Source organism: Phyllostomus hastatus, unplaced genomic scaffold, assembly GCF_019186645.2.
Source record: "Phyllostomus hastatus isolate PE091 unplaced genomic scaffold, TTU_PhHast_1.1 phas_scaffold_78, whole genome shotgun sequence".
Lineage (NCBI taxonomy): Eukaryota > Metazoa > Chordata > Mammalia > Chiroptera > Phyllostomidae > Phyllostomus > Phyllostomus hastatus.
This window is the reverse complement of record NW_025334041.1, coordinates 103,743,857-103,763,272: the sequence shown is the minus strand read 5'-3', so window position 1 is coordinate 103,763,272 and position 19,416 is coordinate 103,743,857. Positions and strand designations below refer to the sequence as shown.

At 40.0% G+C, this 19,416-nt stretch overlaps 1 protein-coding gene across 3 annotated transcripts in view; it reads left to right on the top strand.

The window, feature by feature from the left end:
* Positions 1 to 5,218, top strand: part of STON1 (stonin 1) — a 47,828-nt gene extending 42,610 nt beyond the window's left edge. For all 3 annotated transcript variants that reach the window (XM_045828384.1, XM_045828385.1, XM_045828386.1), the window contains 2 exons: positions 39 to 241; positions 2,213 to 5,218. In XM_045828384.1, coding sequence (XP_045684340.1) covers positions 39 to 241; positions 2,213 to 2,287 — 278 coding nt within the window. In that variant the 3' untranslated portion in view covers positions 2,288 to 5,218. The remainder of the gene's footprint in view (positions 1 to 38; positions 242 to 2,212) is intronic.
* The last annotated feature ends 14,198 nt before the right edge of the window (positions 5,219 to 19,416 follow it).

Genomic DNA, 19,416 nt, shown 5'->3' with positions numbered 1-19,416 from the left:
GAACTGCTTCAACTGACAGCGTGATTTTTTTCTTCAAGGTCCTGATCATCCCCATTGTTTGTCATACAAACTGGAACTTGGGTCAGACCAAGAAATCCCCTCCGATTGGTATCCATTTGCTACTGTTCAGTTTGGGGTGCCTGACACCTCTGCCTCGAGGACGGAGGTCAGGTCTCTGGGGGTGGAGAGTGATGTCCAGCCGCAGAAACATGTTCATCAGAGAGCTTGCTACAACATCCAGGTATGTACGCCCTAAGCCCCTTTGGCTTGTGTTGGGGCCTCTACAGCTGTGACCTGATTTGGTTTGAATATTTGCTTTGCCCTCTTACGTGACCATGTATGTGTGTGAATGTGTGTGTGTTTGTATCTTTTTGACCTAGAAAAGAGCTTGACCATGGAAATTTGAGGGTCACTAGCGAGCCTAGTTTATCCCCTCAGGTTTAGAGAATATTAGGAGCCTGAGCACACAGTGCCACATACTTAATTCAACTCTTAATGAAAAACAGGACATTAAAAATGAATTCACATTTCAGAAGCATATTTATATTAAAAATTATGTTAGAATTGCATTTCCCAATATGTGTTCTGTGGAACATGTATCCAAGAAAAAAATAAGTTTGGAAATGCCATACACAAAATTAATGTTAAATGAAGGCTCTGGAAGTCCTGCACTAAAGAAACTTGTTAACCTTAACCTAGTTTATCCCAACTTATGGATTAGGTTAAATTATGTGTCAGCATCTTCTGGAATTGTATTCTACTGCGACAATTTTAAATGTTCACCATCATTGCTTCCGCATTCTTCGGCCAGATGAATTAAAGAGTGACATCCATTTGCACCTGTTTCTAACCTGGCTTTCCTTCTCATCTTCGAAGTTAATAGATGTAGAGAAAACCTCTGCCATATATTTCCAATAATATCTTGAAATGGTGACATGTTACTGATTTTGTTTACAAACATATTTCATTAGAAAATATTTCCAGCCCTGGCTGGTGTGGCTCAGTGGATTGAGTGATGGCCTGTGAACACAAGAGTCACTGGTTCGATTCCCAGTCTAAGGCACATGCCTGGGTTGTGGACCAGGTCCCCAGTAGGGGGCGAGTGAGAGATACCCACACGGTGGTGTTTCTCTCCCTCCCCTTCCTCAACAGGTGTCAACCCCAACAGCACTTCCCAGTAGACTTTCTGCACGCCAGTCTCCATCTCAGAGTTTGCATTTGGGGAACCTGCCTGTATCATTGGGCATATAAGTACTAGGTGTGGCTGAAATGTGGGTCAAGTGCACACAGAGTCTTCATTTATACCTACCTACTTTCCTATTCAAGGGATGCACCAGTTTCACATAGTTTTTGAGGACAGCTCCAAATTATGTAAGAAAGTCCCTAGCTTTAATAGCATTTCCTAATTGACCTGCACTTGGTGGCAGTCAGTTTCAGAACATCATGTTATATTTAATAAGTATTTATTGAGCAATTTCAAAGTGCCAGGTGCTGTTGTAGATGCTGGGGACACAAGAGTGAATGAGAGATAGGTCCCTGTCCTCATGCAGCTCACCTTTTAGTGAGGGAACAAAAAATAACTAGTAAACAGGTAAGTAATATAATTTCAGATAGTGACAGATTCTAAGGAGAGAGTAAAATGAGGAAGTAGGATAGAGAGTGATGGGGGGGGCCTCCTTATCAGGAGTGGTCTGGGAGGGCCTCCAGGGGGAGGTGACACCTGAGGTGAGATGGAAAAGATAAGGGGCAGGCAGATGATTTGGCCCAGCTGGTTTACTAGTTTGTAAACTACTAGTTTGTTTTAGTTTATCGGAAAGATGATTCGGGGGTGGGGGGTTATGAACCTCAGGTGTGTCAAAGCCTGGAGCTGTGAATTGGCACTGATTGCATACATAGCCAGGTCTCTGTCTTATCAATATATGTATTCTGAATACATTTTATACAAACTATGTTTGACTTAGAAGACAGGAGAGTTTTAGTTCTTTTCAAGATTTGACCCTAGAGGGAAGGATTGGGGGTGGGGGACTCTGTTGCCTGAAAGTGGAGGGGGTTGCTTGCACTGTGGAGCTCGCATGAGAAGGCAGAGGGCTGTGTCTGCCTGCAGAGGGTGCTGTGGGTACCGTCCTTGCCTCACATTTGAATTGGGACAGAGCACGTGCTAATGGTGTGTTGCATTTGTTAATGCTGCCCATGTTTTGCTTTTGTATAACAGGTTGAAATAGAAAAGAAATGGATTAAAATCGACGGAGAAGACCCAGATAAAGCCAGTGACTGCATAACTCAGTAGGAGTAGCAAGAGTGAATGATGACGACCCACTTTTCATACAGTTAATTTACAGAAACCACACACAGCTCTGCTGCCGCATAGTGGCAATGACTTCTGAATAGAGGGCTAAGGACAGGTCCAGTGGCTGTGTTTAGAGAAGTTTAGACCTGAAACCAAACAACGTATTTTCTGCTTTTGATATGTTTGTGCCCCACACATTTGATCTAAATTGTGTCTATAATTTGTGTGATGTTTCTGCTTCCTATTGAAACTCAAAGGTGCTGTTACTCAATGTGTGACCCAACAGCCAGCTTGGCTAAAGGGTTTTTGGGTTTGATTACTCAGTGGCCAATTGTTTTGTGCTCTGGATTACCCGGGTGTCGTATTTATTATCCTGTAGTCCCTACTTCTTGCTATGTCCGCACCTGTCCTGGAGGGTGAGCCAATCAGAGGAAACAAACCACAATACTGAATTTTCCCTCTTGCTCGTCTCTGAAATGTGGCTAGGCGCAGAATGATGCTGAAACCACAAGCTAAAGTGGAGGAGATGTGGCAGTGTCTGTGATTTTGAATGATTATCTTCCTGTCCTCTTACCACATTGTGAGGAATCATCAGCTGTGTTTGGTACCTGTCTTTCCCTTGTGGTATTATTATTTTAAAAAATGTATTAGCATTCTGATGTGTGTTGCAAAAATCTATTTCTGTTGATATATATATATATATTAGTACAAGTCACTAAGACCTATTGCCTTTCGCTAAGACAGATTTCTTTAAAAATGGAATCTCAGTATTGGACACTAGTTAAAATATTTATGTACATTAAAGATGAGTTTTTAAAGTTCATGAATCTTTCCCCAAAGTTCAGACTCTTAAGAATGTGTTTTGATAAAGTTTTATTTGTGATTAACACAAGCCTTTCTTGAGTAGAAGTCTAACTCATATTATGATTATTTTAAGCTAGTTCTACTAAATTTAGAGTATTTTTCTTTCAAAGAAAAAGGAAAGGCACTAGATTATTTTCCCTAGATTTTTAAGAAGTGACATTTTATTCTTCAGTTAGCTAAATGCTTGGTTTCTAATGAAAAGCCAATGGCATTCACAGTTACAATTCTGCTTATAATTTCCTTTCAATATTTAAGCAAAAGGTCAAATTAAAAAATTTATGAAATCTATATTCTAGATATTTCTTAGCCTGAAAAACAAAGTCCTCCATTTGGTATTAATACACCTTCAGTTTATGTTGACTCTAAAATATTATTAGGAGGTATTTTTCTCTATTTACCAGATTTGTTTTGAATCAACCTGATATAATAATGTTCTCCCAAGCAACATTTATTTGTCAGCCCAGAGTTTATGTCTTATGTTTTATTTAATATTGTGTTACATTCATTGTACTGTGTTCCAAAACCAGATTAAAGCAAACATGTATGATGGTTTGTATCAATCAGCAGATTTTATTGCTTTTCATTATTTTGCTGTAACAGCAAGCAATGCAAAAGTTGACTGTTAAAATGAATTGTTATTGCTCTTTTTAACTCTACTTGATGCATTCTTCATAATATCATATGCTTGAGACTCACTGTTGATGTATAGGAGGGCACATCTGTATGTACGTTATGTTAAAAAAAATCTGCCATCTTTCTCCATCATCTGCTGCAGCACATTCTGGAGTGACTTCAGTCTGCTCAACACAAGCATGGAGACGGCTGGAGGTGATGCTGCTCCAGCTCCCAGGGAAGTCAGCAGGGTTAGTTACTGCCGTTGCTTTCAAATCTGTTTGGTGGCATCCTGCCCATAAACAACTCAGACTCCAATTCACTTGAACTTAATGAATATTTACACCTCGAAATAATTTCAGCCAAGGGTTCAATTAATTACCCCTCATGCTGCACAGGTTGCCTGGTATCTGTGGCTGCCTCACTGCTAGGGTCACTTACTTCTCAGCCATCCAGGTTTCAGGAACATCTCAAGATTCACTGTTGGAAACACAGTAACAAACTGCTGACTAAAGCCCAAATTGAGTTTCCACTGCAATGCAGAGGTTGATAGCATTAACAGCGGGGTGCTATGGCATAATTGTTAATTTGCACATCTATTAGGATCCTTAAATATTCATTACTTAACATTACATTAACATTCTTTTAAGGGAGGAGAGGCTTTTTTATACAATTCTTCTGACCTCAGAAATGGCAGGTCAAATGTGCTATAAGTGAAAAATCAGGTAGGGTCCACTTAGACTTACACATTAAGAAGTAGACTCTCCTTTGCTAGAAAGTAAACGATAATCTTAGAGACAACAACTACAATAACATAAACCCCTGCTTTTAAGGTTGGGAAGGACAGAAGAGAGTGAAGGAGGAACTACTCCTTTCCAGGATTTTAGTTTAGGTAATGTAGATGAACCCTTTCTGAGTTTGACCATTCAGGGGCCAGTCACGTGACTGATGCATGGCCTGCTTCCAAGGACTGGACCAGCGTCTGACTAGCTGACCTGCTCCGGTTGTTCAGGTCTGGTTGTCTTACCAGTCAAAGGATCATATTAACTGTGTAAATGAATTCATGGCTTGATGATTAATTACCTGATCAATTGTACAGATCAGAATTTAAGGACATTTTCTATGGGAATAGAAATAGCGTATTCATTTAAAAAGGTATGAACAAATACTTTTCAGCACATAAATAAAGGCTGGATGTGTTTTGAAAACCTGATTTATATATTAGTTCTAGGGTTTAGTCCCTTCATTCTGAAGCTGTGTGTATGATAGTACCCTTTTCTTATAAATTCAGTTAGCAGGCCTTCCTTAATAATGATGAAGTATTATATTGTACTTAAAATATTACTTTGTCATAGCAACACAAATATAAAACAGATTGAGCCTTAATAATTGTGTAACAAAGTATTTGGTAGATTGCATATTGGTTTTTAAAAATTAAAGATGTATTTCAAATGATTCTGGCTGTGCGATGGACTTACATCTTCTTTTGCAAGGTCTGGGGCTATTCTTTAAAGGTGTGAAATCAATTTCAATAACCTTAAACAATCGACTCTCTGTCAGGCAAATGTATGCTGCTTCACTATTGAGTCAGTGAACATGGCAGCTTGACATGTCCTAGAAGAATAACACCACCACACTGTGATTTGTGATGTGAAAGGATGACTTTTAAAAGAGGATATAATCATTACTCTCCTAAAGGAATAATATGAGTATGTGCCCAGTGTTTTACTGAACTCATTAACTAATGAAGAAATGGTTAAGATGTCACAACTGGTTCCAAGGAGAATTTGAAGAGCAGAGAGACATTGTGGGAAATAAGGAATTCTGAAATGAATTTACAAATACATGTAAAATGGATCTATCCACAGGGCAATGGTCAATAATCAATTTCCCCCACTGCCCCACGATTAATGTGCATTTGTATAGACTTGTATTATGTGTGTCACCAGTTTTCTAAACTTACAGAATTGTAGAATAAGGTAAGGACAAGGAAAGGTGTTGGTAACCTGGACAAGTGAGCTGATGGGACACCTACTACTCAGTCTTCCACAATTTTTTTGACAATAGGACAAACTTTGTCTGCATGAGAATCCTAAGGAATTTTCAAACGGCAACTAGTAGTATAGATATGATACGCATGTAACACAATTTTTTAAGATTTAGAAAACTATTTTTATATAATTGTACAGAATATATTTCAGATAGGTGTGTGTGCTGAGGGGAGAGGCCATAAGAGATTTGAAGATAAATCAGTCCTAATATCAACCAACCTAACAAACCTCTCTACCCACTGTTTTTATGAGAAAGCTCCTGTGAGGAGAGGGGGAGAATAATTTTCCCTATTCTTCTAAATTGTTCTAATCAAATTGGCAAGAGGCAGATTAACAGGAGAAAACAACCAAGTTTATTACATATGTGCATGCAGCAATTCTGTAAGTGGGGGAGGGAGTGGTTTGGAATTCCAAACTGGAGGATGGTAATTCACATGGAGATGAGAAGCAAACATTTGTAAACAAGTGTTTGCTGGGCCATCTTTAACGGTGGACAGAGGACTGGGGTCCAATGGGCCTTGGTGTGTTCCTCCCTCTTCATCACACTTAGTACAGTCAAACTCCAGTTATCTACGATTGTCACAGGTGGGCACAAGTAACCAGGTTCTTGGTGATTGGGACAAAGAATTGAATCGAACACCCAGAGTTTATATCAGAGAACATGGGAGCAGGCCAACTCCAAGCAGAGATTGACCTCATGGGCCGGAGGTACTCTATTCTTACCAGGCGGGTTCTTCCTGGCTAGTTTTGGCAGGATTTTACTGAGCATGTACAAGTAGTTGTATTACTTTAAAGCTACTGCGCATGTGCTCTCCCATGATTTTCCCAGATTGGCTGCCAGGGAAGGGGGTCCCACAATGTTACTGAATTGATCCCCCCTTCTGGGGTCCCCCTCTACTAGGTTCACCTTTCTCTCCACCAGAGAATTATAGCTCTCCATGTTAAAGATTGGTGAAAAGGAAAGGTGTTATTTATTCAAGTTATACAGACTTAAGAGTAATGACTTAATGTCTTCATCAAAATCCCAGAGTCCCTGAAAACACCCACAAACACACACAGTCCTTCCTTCCCTCCTTTGCCCAGTCTGGGTATCATATCTCAGGAAAAGAAATAGGAGTCCGTGGCTCAGGCAGCCCCCTGGTTCTTCCCGGTAATCCGTGCTCGGCTGGTAGGCCTCCCTCAGTTCCCGGCACCATCAGCTGGGTCACCAGGATCTCTAGCTAAAGCTGCGTGGTGATTCTTCTCTTGGCTGTGGGGGTCCCCACTCTGTCAAAAGCGCTTGGTTCTTTTCACTGCCACAGCTGCATGGTCCTCTCTTCAATGGCTGCTGTGTTTGGGTTTAAATCCCCCTGCCAATCTTTCTCTGCAGCCCCATTTCCGATTCCTCCCACAATTGGCTACACTTGCCAGAACTCTCATATCCTTCCAGCTTTACTAGGCTACCACAGTGAGTCTGGGCAGGCTTGGTCCATGGTGTGGAGCCAATCATCTCCAAGTTCCCACGCAGGCACTGTAACCAGGGGGAGTTGCTTCCCAGTTATATCTTGGGTGGAAGTCACTCCCTTCTCCCTGGCTCAAAGCATGCCCACAGCTATTTAACATATCCATGAAACCAGTTAAAGGTTATAGATATGTTAACCATGCCAGAGGTTAGCTGCAGAGCTGTTGCTATGCAGAACAATGGCTCTGCTCCATGTGTCCCTTCCCCCAACTCACACCTGTGTGTGTGTGGGGGGGGGGTGGTGGTGGTGGTGGTGGTGGTGAGGACACCCTATGTATCTTTTTAATATTTCCTGGACATGTTGAGTTCTGGTCCCCATTACAAATCCTTCTTTTGGGGGCCCCCTGGCTGTACCCTCCTACACGATGATAATTCCCTTCTTGGAGCAGGTCCTCTATTTGAATTATTTTAGGCAAGGGGAGGGTCAAAGGTTATTCCCGAGTCTTTTATGTCTTAAAAATAACCAGCTTAAAATAATATCCTCCCAAAAGGCATGTTTTGGGGTAGCAAACTCTGCTCCTCTCAGTGCCAAGTGTTGAAATTCAACTTTTATCAAGCTATTAAAATTAAATTTCAAAACTGCAGCAGGAAATAAAATTTCATAGAGTCCAGATCATTAAGCATCATTTTAGCTACTATTGGAATTAACAGGGCTTGGCTCTAATTCCTAAGAAACAGTAAAGGATTAAGTGTCATAAACTGATCATATTTGAAACAAAATTCCTGAAATTCTCATCCACCAATTCTTTTCTGTTTTGTATCAACCTCACCCACTTTGTGTACACGTGGTGTTTCCGCTAGATTTTGCTCTGTCCCCACCCCTCCCCACTCCCTGGAGCTACTCCAGGGATCTTTTACACCCTTAGCCAGGGTCCTACAGCACAAGGCTGGGTGTATTGCATTGAACCTTACCATAGCAGTTTCTTGATGGCAATTCCATGGAACACAATGCAAGTACCTGCATATTTTCCCAGTGTATATGAAACAAAAGATTTTTCTTGTTACAATTGTATTTAAAAGTTCCTGCTTCAAACTGGCATCTAAATATGAATTTGGCTGTAAATTAATTTTTAAAGCAAGGCAGACTTGTTGGTCAGAAAGCAAATAGTTGAGTTACAAAAAATAACGTAGATAAAAGTTGCAGGTAATTCTATTATGCCTTTAAAATCATGTTCCATTTGTAAGGAAAAGGAAAACAGATTAAACTAGTTGCCCCATTTAAAAAAATTCATTGTGGTAACATTGTTTAGTAACTATAGAGATTTTAGGGGTCTGACTTTACAATACAAAATCTGTATACTCCAGCGGTTTTTAACCTATTTCATCTCATGGCACCTGTGGCATACCAAAAAACATATTTTTTTGCAATCTGATTTTAAAAATAGGTATAATTTTGATTCATTTACACCAGAAGGCTATTGTGTTGACTTTTGTCATTTTTTTTTGACAAAGGGAAAAGAGGAAAGTGCGCCTGACTAAATAGTCCGGTACTGCATGTTGTAAAAAGCCTTGCTGCACTCCAGTGTGCCTCTTGCAGCACACTGGTTGAAAATCGCTGGTTTACTCTTTTGCATACTCACCACCTAAAATTTATGTTTTAAAAGATTGAAGTTAATTTCTATGAGACTTCCTGGGGAAGAAATGCAAACTGCCATTAATTAGACTTATGGGATTGCAACTTTTCCTTCATATTACCCCCTGTATCTTCTCTAGAACAGCCTTCCAAACCTCAGGTGGGAGGATAACTTACATATAGAATTTGATTGTGTGTGTGGGCATTGTCCTGAAAAGCCCATTTTGTCCAACCGGAATTGCTGTGAATTCTATATAAGGTATTTTGCAGTATACTCTGGAAACAGAAGAGGGCGCTCGCATGCAAGCTGCTACTTAGTTTTAGAAACTGCATTTGAATTAGGTGGTGCTTGTATTATGATCAATACAAGATCTTGGGGGCAATGTGTAAAGCATCTCAAAGCATTTTGAGTCCAGTGGAGTATAATTAAAATTAATGCACTAGACAAACATTTTAAAGTGTTCTTAATGCTTTGTCTAAAAATGCTGTTGACTACAATTTTACGCGTCCTGAAGATTTAAATAACCATGCTTGTCTCTAAATATTTCTAAGTACTAGGAAACAGGAAAATAGTGCCTTCTTAAAAGATATCAAACAAACTGGTTCTAATGAGCTTTAAATATACTTACTTGAAAAGATTTATAAAATATTATAATGAATCCATCCTGTTTGACTTCTGAGCTTCAGTTGTGTGTATCAGGGTCAATGTGGTCTCTCAGAAACTTCAGCCTAGGATTCTTCTTTCAGATTTTTAGGTATGAACAAGCATATACATGCTTTCAGGAGAATATTCCATGCCACCTTGACTCAGGAACGAGGCTTCTCACCCTGTTTAGTCCTTAGAAATCAGTAAATGGGCTTTGTCTTTTCAAGATCGGCACTGTCTTCTCAGAAATATTTCCGGCTGGGCGTTGTCCTCTTTTATAAAGACTGTTAGAATAATATAGTTCCCCAAATCTTCTAGCATGAGTAAGTCTGTGAATGTGGCTAGACACCTGAGGCACTCCCAAAGGTGTCTTCCAAACTGAAGAATGGAGCTTGTTTAAGATATTGGCTGCCTTATTTGGCCAAATTGAATCACCTTAAAATGCATTGTTCCAATTAGTTGTCTTGCTGATTCTAATGTTTATTGAGTGCCGACTATGCACCTGTATTTTTCTAGGTACTGAGGTTAAGCAATCACAAAACAGTAAATTCCTATTCTTGTAGAGGATATATTAGTGGAGCAAGTCAGACAATAGACAGATGTCAAATGAGTAGACAGACTGTAATGCGGTGCGATGGGGGCGGGGGTGGTGTCATAAGCATCAGAGTGGCAGAAGAGTGCTATTCTAAGTAGGCTGGTCAGGGAAGTCCTCTGATGAGATGACATTCTAGCAGAGACCTGAAAGAAGTGAGGAAGAAAGCCACCAAGGACACACACAGAAGAGTGTGTCCCAGAGGCAACTGCTAATGCAAAAGTGCTTAAATCGGAGTGCTCTTAGCCTATCAGAGGAATGGCAAGGTGGGCAGACTGGGGACTGGGTGGCAGGAGCAGAGTAACCAAGGAGGATGGTTGGGAGGTGGCATTAGAGAGGTTGTGGTTAGGTGAGGGAAGCAGATCACACAGGGCTCTGTAGGCTATGGAAAGGACTTTAGATTCTGTTCCAAGTGAGATAGGAATCACTAGGTTTTGTGTGAAGGGGTGACATGAACTGAACTACATGTTAACATGATCCTATGGCCATAGAAGGGGCTCAGCAACAGAAGCACAGAGGGCAGATAGCAAATAATTGCAATCATTCAAGTGAGAGGAGATGGTAACTAGGAATGGTGATGGGAGATGAAAAATGCTGAGACTCAGAACCCACTGGAAATACAGAGCTAATGGGCGTGCTGATGGATTGGATGGGGTTTCCAGAATGAGGGAAATACGGGAACCAAAAATGACTGCCAGATTTTTGCCCCGACAACTAAAAAATGGAGCTATCTTTTATGGAGAAAGGAAGACTGTTTTAAGAGCAGGTTTGTGGGAGAAAGTCAGAAATTCAGGTTTGGATGTGTTAACTTTAAGATGCCTATTAGACATCCAAGAGGAGACAGGAGGTAGCAATTGGGTGTATAATTGAAAAGAGGGCTGGGCTGGAGATGGAGCATTAGAGATATAAGTATTAAAAACTGAGAATGGATGAGCTCACCTGAGTGCATATAAAGAGCAGAAGTGGTCTGAGAACTGAGTTTTTGGACTCTGAAGTGTAAAGGTCAGGAAAAGGAGGATGATTCAATAAAAGAGACTGAAGATGAGTAGCTAGCTGAAGTGTAATCCACTGCCTCAACTGTTGCAGGTAGGGCAAGAGGAGGACTAAGAATTGACTGTTGAAATTAGCAACATGCAAGTCGTTGGTGACCCTGACAGACAACTCAAGCGGGTGTGAAGATAGTAGATGGCATTTTTGAGGGGCTTTATTGTAAATACGAACATCGGGACAGTAGCTGGCAAGGATGAGATCTTTTTTAACATCCCTCCCCTGCTTAAGATCAAAGTCTTGGTCTTTACTAGTGTCTCTTCTTCATTTTTTCCTTTTAATATTATTGATGTTGACTCCTGCTGAACATTCCCTTCTCTTCCTCATTGTCAATGATTACAGAAAATGGGACTATGTCATCTTTCTGTTCCATGTCATCTGAATCTTGTGTTGTTTCTGTCATAGGTGCTTTGGATGTGCCAGCTTGTGTTTATTGAGTTTTCATTAATTACAAATTCAGCCATTGCTTCAACCACCTCTTGTTTTGCCTTTAAATTTTTTCTTGGTAGAGCTCCACCAGGAAAAAATTTACAATGTCAATGTCATTTCATGTTGGTGGGGAGATCTCACTTTAGATTTTGTTACAAAATTTAGAATAATTATCAACGAGTTGCTTGTTTCACAATCTTGCAAACACCTGCATATTCCTCCAAGTTTTTACAGGATAAAAAGAAAACCACAATTATTTATTCAATAGCTTTTATATTTACCTAACAGTTTGTACTTCGGTTCTTTGCTACAGTTTGGTGTAATAACATTCTATATAAATAGTTGCCCAGTAGCTAATAACTGCATTTTAATAAAATAAAAATATATTCAAAAGGTACAATTTAAGCAACTTTAATGGAATGTTTTATTTTCTTGATTCCTTCTTTAGTTTTAAAACAATGATTAAAATAGAAGAATATAATTTAAATTTAAAAATGTTATTACTCAAATACAATGACTATTTCATTGTAAAGTAACTAAACAAAACTTACCAAGCAAAAATATTACACCTTGCCCTTCACATTCTATTTCACTTTTTTAAAATTTATTTATTTTCTATTTTTTTATTCTTGTTTAAGTACAGTTGTCTCCATTTCCCTCCCTCCCCCCGACCCCAGCCATCCTCACTTCCCACCCTTGATCCTTACCCCCCTTTGGTTTTGTCCATGTGTCCTTTATAGCTGTTTCTGAAAACCCTTCTCCCTTTTCCCTCCATTTTCCCCTCCCTCCTCCCCTCTGGTTACTGTCAGCTTGTTCTTAATTTTAATGTCTTCGGTTATATTTTCCTTGCTTGTTTGTTTTGTTGATTAAGTTCCACTTATAGGTGAGATCATATGGTATTTGTCTTTTGCCACCTGCCTTATTTCACCTAGCATAATGCTCTCCAGTTTCATCCATGTGGTCACAAAGGGGAGGAGTTCCTTCTTTCTTTCTGCTGCATAGTATTCCATTGTCTGAATGTACCATAGTTTTTTGATTCATTCATTTAATGATGGGCACTTAGGTTGCTTCCAACACTTGGCTATTGTAAATTGTGCTGCTATGAACATTGGGATGCATAGGTTCTTTTGGATTGGTGTTTCAGGATTAGGGTGTAGTCCCAGCAGTGGAATCACTGGATCAAAAGGCAGTTCCATCTTTAGTTTTCTGAGGAAATTCCATACTGTTTTCCACAGTGGCTGCACCAGTCTGCATTCCCACCAACAGTGCACTAGGGTTCCCTTTTCTCCAGAACCTCACCAGCCCTTGTTTGTTAATTTGTTTATGGTGGCCATTCTGACTGGTATGAAGTGGTATCGCATTGTGGTTTTAATTTGATCTCTCTGATGGCTAGTGATGCTGAGCATCTTTTCATGTGTCTCTGGGGCCCTCTGTATGTCCTCTTTGGAGAAGTGTCTGTTCAAGTCCTTTGCCCAATTTTTTAATTGGGTTGTTTGTCTTCCTGGAGTGGAGTTGTATGAGTTCTTTATATATTTTGGAGATCAAACCCTTGTCGAGCTATCATTGGCAAATATGTTTTCCCATACTTTTGGTTCTCTTTTCATTTTAATGCTGTTTTCTTTAGCTGTGCAGAAGCTTTTTATTTTGATGAGATCCCATTTGTTTATTTTTTCTTTTATGTCCCTTGCTCTAGGGGACATATCAGTGAAATCAAAACAGCCTGGTACTGGCATAAGAACAGACACATAGACCAATGGAACAGATTAGAGAGCCCTGAAATAAAACCAAGTCTCTACGGTCAATTAATATTCAACAAAGGGAGAAGAAGCAGAAAATGGAGTAAAAATAGCCTCTTCAACAAATGGTGTTAGAAGATCTGGACAGCTACATGCAAAAAAATGAAACTTGATCACCAAGTTACACCATACAGAAAAATAAATTCAAGGTGAATAAAAGGCTTAAATATAAGTCACGGCACCAAAAAATTCCTAGAGGAGAACATAGGCAAGAAAATAACTTTTTAAAAATTTAAAGACACAAATAGCAACTCCAAATGGTTACATAGAATGACAGAGTTGAAGTAACTCAGGTTCTGTTTCTCATGTTTGTAATCATTGCTTATTTTGAATCCATGGTTTAAACCCAGGAACATGAAGTAGCAGAGGGGATGCGGAGAAGAACTGCAGCTGAAGCAAGTCTGAGCAACTCTGGACTGTTAGGTACTTCCCCAATGCACATGTGTGTCTGAATCCACCTACATCCTAGGTTCAACTGTGTAACTGGGAGTTTCCAAATTAACTTCTGGGTAGAAGACAATGTTTATTAAATGATGAGACATTAAAATGTGATATCTGAAGCTTACATGTGCATTATTGAAACTCAACAGTAATTCAGCAATTATTTAGAACACTATGCTAGCCCGGGCTGGTGTGGCTCAGTGGATTGATTGCCAGGCTACAAACCAAATGGTCACTGGTTCGATTCCCAGTCAGAGCACATGCCTGGGTTGCAGGCCAGGTCCCCAGTGGGGGGCATGTGAGAGGCAACCACACATTGATGTTTCCCTCCCTCTTTTTCTCCCTCCATTCCCCTCTTAAAAAAAATAATAAATAAATAGACAAAGAAAGAACACTATGCTAATTAAAAAGCGGGGCATTTTACTTCAGACACGGCTTAGAACTGTCAGCACACAGTGATTACAGAAAGCAGACTGACTTTAGTCAGCTTCATTGTTGTGTTTAAGTTCTGAACAGATAATGCATACCATCATTACCTGCACCCAGGACTGACTGCTCCTCACCCATCCTTGTGTACCACTGGATGGTGACTCTCTCTGCATGTTGGCAGTGATCCAGTAGTAAAAGGAAAACTGATGATGCAGAAGACAGAGAGAGAAAATACTAGGGCTGTATCTCTGCGCAGATGAGGGGATGGGATCGGAGGTGCTAACAGAGGGACTGATTTAGACAAGGGCATGAAAAGTTCACCCATTGCAATAGGAGGAAAGACAAGTTTGTGGGTACAGATGCAGGCAGGCCTATACATCCAAGGTATTATATCTTAGTTTCTCTTACAGAAATGGAATTGGATTCAGAGACTTCTCACCCTCTCACCGAGGGTGGGTGTCCGTGGGCTCCCTTTAAAGACCCTTTGTGACTGACTTTAATTTTATTTTCTTGAATACTTTGGTCGTGTCTTTCAATTTATGTGCTCTTTACTGATACTAACGCTTGATTGAATATCAACTATACTGACCCACATGAAGACACTCTTGGGATTTTGGGAGGGTGGTTGTTAATTCCCTGAAACAGAGAATGAATGTTCTGATTTGGGAAACCCACTTGAGGACACTGTAGAGTTTAATCTCTTTTCTGCCTCTCCTCTCTGAGAGACACTGCCAGTCTGTGAGTGGCTGTGTGGTGGGTGGGAGGTGACACCTAGTTGCAGTGCTTGTCCTTTTCTGTAGGGTTTGATTTTGATATTTTCACACTGCTCAGAGAGAATTCCACTGAAAGGTCAAGTGCCATGAAAAGGACAAGGAAAGAGCATCTTTGAACAGTGGCATTGTTAAATGCCAAGAGCCTGCCTCTCCAGTGGATAATTTTGAGATATTCTGAAACACTTTTCAAAGGCTTTGCTAAGTACTCAATGTGGAAAAGGACAGATTCTATATTAAACTCACACTGTGATCAGAAGTGGCCTTGGATAAAACTGTGAACAGGATGATGCTTGTCACCTTCTTTTCATTGCCTTTTCCTCCATCAGTGGATGCTCCATCTCTTTTCCCCTCCCTCCTCCACCCCCTCCCCTACCCAGCCCAAACTTCCTCAAGTCCCTTGGGGTCTTACCCCTGCTTCCTGTTTGCCTTATTTGTTTGAGTGCCAGGAAAGGATACATATCCGAAACGGAGATCTTGTTGTTCCTCCCTGGAGATGTTGCTTCTGCGGCAGGCTCTTCATACAGGGCTGCTGATGCTTCCTCACCCCACAGGCTTCCTACTGCTTCTCTGCATGACGTGGCCATCCTCCAATCCCCGCTCTGTGTGCAGTCAGGCACCTGGCACGGCCCGTCCTTAGCTTTGTCCCACTTGCCTGGTTCTTTGTCCTTTGGCCAAACCGAGCTGCTCTCATTTCCTCCAAGCCAACAAGTTCTCTCTTGTGCCCTAAGCTCTGGCTTGTTCAGCATTCTCTCCCTGGAACACTTTTCCTGGTCCCTTCCTCTGTCCTTCACTCATTCTACTGATTGAAGTGTAGGGATCCCACCACAGAACGCCTTCCCAGACTCTCCCCATTCAGATTAGGTGCCCCTTCTAAGTGATTTTTAGTACTAATCCCATTATATGGTAATTGCTTGAGTATTTTTCTTTTCCTCCTCCCCATCTGGAGTTTTGAGTGGGGTAGCTCTGCCCACAGTGATTTCCCATTTTCCGGGAAGAGGCCCAAATACAGAGGTGGTGGCAGTATCGATGCTAGTGCTACAGGGCCGATCCCTTAGCCAGAGCTTATGGCATAAATGTCAGATAAAAAATATTGACTGGATGAATACATGACAGGGTGAATTTAGATCAATGTACAACTTCTCCGAAGGATAATTTCATCTCAGTCTCTAATTTTTTCTGCACAAATGGGCTAGAAATTCCATTTTATAGCAGTTAAACAATAAATTCAAATCAATAACTTTTAATGAATGCTTTCTATATTGGAAGTACTATGCTAAAAACTCAGGGGGCATATAAGGATGAATAAATAATACACAGACTCAGTCCTTAAGAAATTTAAAATCTATCACACTTACAATTACAAATATACTTTTCCTTACTAAACACACACATAAATCTTCAAGGGGTTGAAAAGATTACAATATTTGTTTTACATTTGATTTAATCTTGTGGGTGAAGGCTACTCAAGTCAAGAATACACACCTTTGCCGTTTTAACACCTACTACGTGCCAGGGATAGTGTTTTTTCATTTAACACCTAACATCTGATAAAGTCAGTGTTGTTTTTGGTTATGAAATGATAGTATCTATGTTTTTTACTTTATTTTTACTGTTGACATTACAGATGTCCCCATTCTCCTTCACCCCACTCCCCTCCACCCAGTGCCCCCCTTCCATCTGGCTCCCACTGTTGTCTGTGTCTATGGTCATACAAATAGGTTCTTTGGCTAATCCCTTCAGCTTCTCTCATCCTGCCCTCCCTCTCTCCTCCCCTCTAACAGCTTTCAGCCTGCTCCATGTTTTTTTAATGCTTCTGTTTCTATTTTGTTCATTAGATTCAATATACAAATGAGATAATATGGTATTTGTCTTTTTCTGACTGGCTTATTTCACTTAGCATAATAATCTCCAGGTCTCTGCATGCTGCTGAGAAAGGTAAGATTTTCCTTCTTTCTTACGGCCACACAGTGTTGCATTGTGTAAATGTACCACAAACTTTTTATACACTCATCTACTGATGGGCACTTGGGTTGTTTCCAGTACTTGGCTGTTGTAAGTAATGCTGCTATGGACATAGGGGTGCATATATTCTTTCAAATTGGTGTATTAGGATTCTTAGGATATATACCCAGGAGTGGGATTTCTGGGTCAAAAGGCAATTCCATTTTCAATTTTTTGAGGAAATTCCATCTGTTTTCCACAGTGGTTGCACCAGTCTGCATTCCCACCACCAGTGCATGAGCGTTCCCTTTTCTCTATATCCTTGCCAGCACTTGTTGTTTGTTGATTTATTGATGGTAGCCAGTCTGACAGGTGTGCAGTGATAGCTCATTGAGGCATTAATTTGCATCTCTCTGGTGATTGGTCATGTTGAGCATTTTTTCATGTCTATTGGCCATCTGTATGTCCTCTTTGTCTCCAATAGACATCTAAAGTGTCTATTTAGGTCTTTTGCCCATTTTTTAACTGGTCTTAAATGTAAGTCACAAAACCATAAAAATCCTAGAAGAAAACTTAGCCAGTAAAATCTCAAACATCTCTTGTAGCAATATTCTTGTCAGCGTGTCCCCTAAGGCAAGGGGAACAAAGGAAAAAACAAACAGATGGGACTACATCAAACTAAAAGCTTCTGCATGGCAAAGGAAACCATCAGCAAAATGAAAAGGGAACCTATTGCATGGAAGAACATATTCGCCAACAATACATCTGATAAGGAGTTAATTTCCAATACATGTAAAGAACTTACACAACTCAACACTAGGAAGAGAGCATCTGTCTTTTGTTAAAAGTATTTTGGACCCATTCTGTAGCTGAAGAAGGTGCTTCACTTCCTTGCTCACATAAGGAGGAGATGTAACTCCAAATTAAAATGGGGAGTTATTATTTAATGGGCATAGAATTTCAGTTCTACAAGATGAAAGGAGGTATGGAGGTGGATAGTCGTGATGATTGCAGAACAATGTAAGTGTACTCAATGTCCCTGAACTGTACTTAAAAATGGTAAAGATGGCAAATTTCAAGTTTTATGTATTGCACCACAATTAAAAAAATTAGGTCTACTCTGAAGAAGAGAGGCTATTTTGACATTTTAACAGCTTTGTTGAAGACTAATTTAATATCACAGAATTCACCTGTTTTACACATACAATTCAATGGTTTTTATTATTTCATACAATCGTACCACCATCACCACAGTCAACTTTAGAACACTTCCATGTACCCCAAAGATCCTTCAGGCCCATCTTCAGCCACTCCTTGTTCTCATCTCAGCTCCAGGCAACCACTAATCTAATTTTTCTCTCTATATATTTACCTTTTCTAGACCTTTCATATAAATAGAATTCCTCAGTGGGGGCCCTTTGTCTCTGGCTCCTTTTACTTAGTATACTGTCTTTGAGGTTATCCACATTGTTCATCCATATTCATCTAGGCTCATGCATACATCAGAACTTTATTGTGTTTTATTGTCAAATAACATTCCATTCCATTGTACACTACACCATTCCATTGTACACTACACCATTTTATTTACCCTTTCTCAGTTGATGGACATTTGGGTTTTCCCTCTTTTTTCACTAGTATCAACAGGGCTGCTGTGAACATCCATGTATGAGTATTTGTGTGGACATATGTTTTCACATTTCCTGGGGATGAGTGGGATTGCTGGGTCATATGGTAAATTCATGTTTCAATTTTCAAAACTCTGCAAAACTGTTCTCCAAAGTGGCTGCACAACTTTACACTTACTTCACATCCTTTCCAACACTGGTCTGTGCCTGTCTTTTTGTTTTTTGTTTGTTCCCTCTGTTCCGTATCTCTTTTCTTTTTCCTGCCTTCCAGTTGGTTACTTGTACATTTTTTTTAAAGTTCCATTTTGATTTATCTGTAGTATTTTTTAGTGTATTTCTTTGCGTAGCTCTAGGCATTACATTATACATACATACCTTATCAGAGTCAGCATTTTTACCAGTTCCAGTGAAGTGCAGAAACCTCACCGTACATTAGCCTCCCCGACTGATACCAGAATTTGAGAAGCAGGAAGCAATGTTGTAAGTTCCGCTTCAATGGTCAGACACACTAGAAAACTCAAGAGAAGGAAAGTCTAATATTTGCCCACATTTTAGTTTTTTCTTCTTCTTTACTTTTTCCTCATAATTTCTTCATTTACCATTTCTTTTCTATTTCAAAAATTCCAAAGCCATTCTGGAGTGATTTGGCTAATGATAAATAATCTTAATTTTGTTTTATCTGAGAATGTTTTGATCCCTGCCCCCGCTTTTTTTCTGAAGGATATTTTCACTGAGTATGGGATTCTGAGTTGACAGTTCCTTTCTTTTAGGTCACTTCCTTCTGTCCTTAATGGTTCCTGATGAGA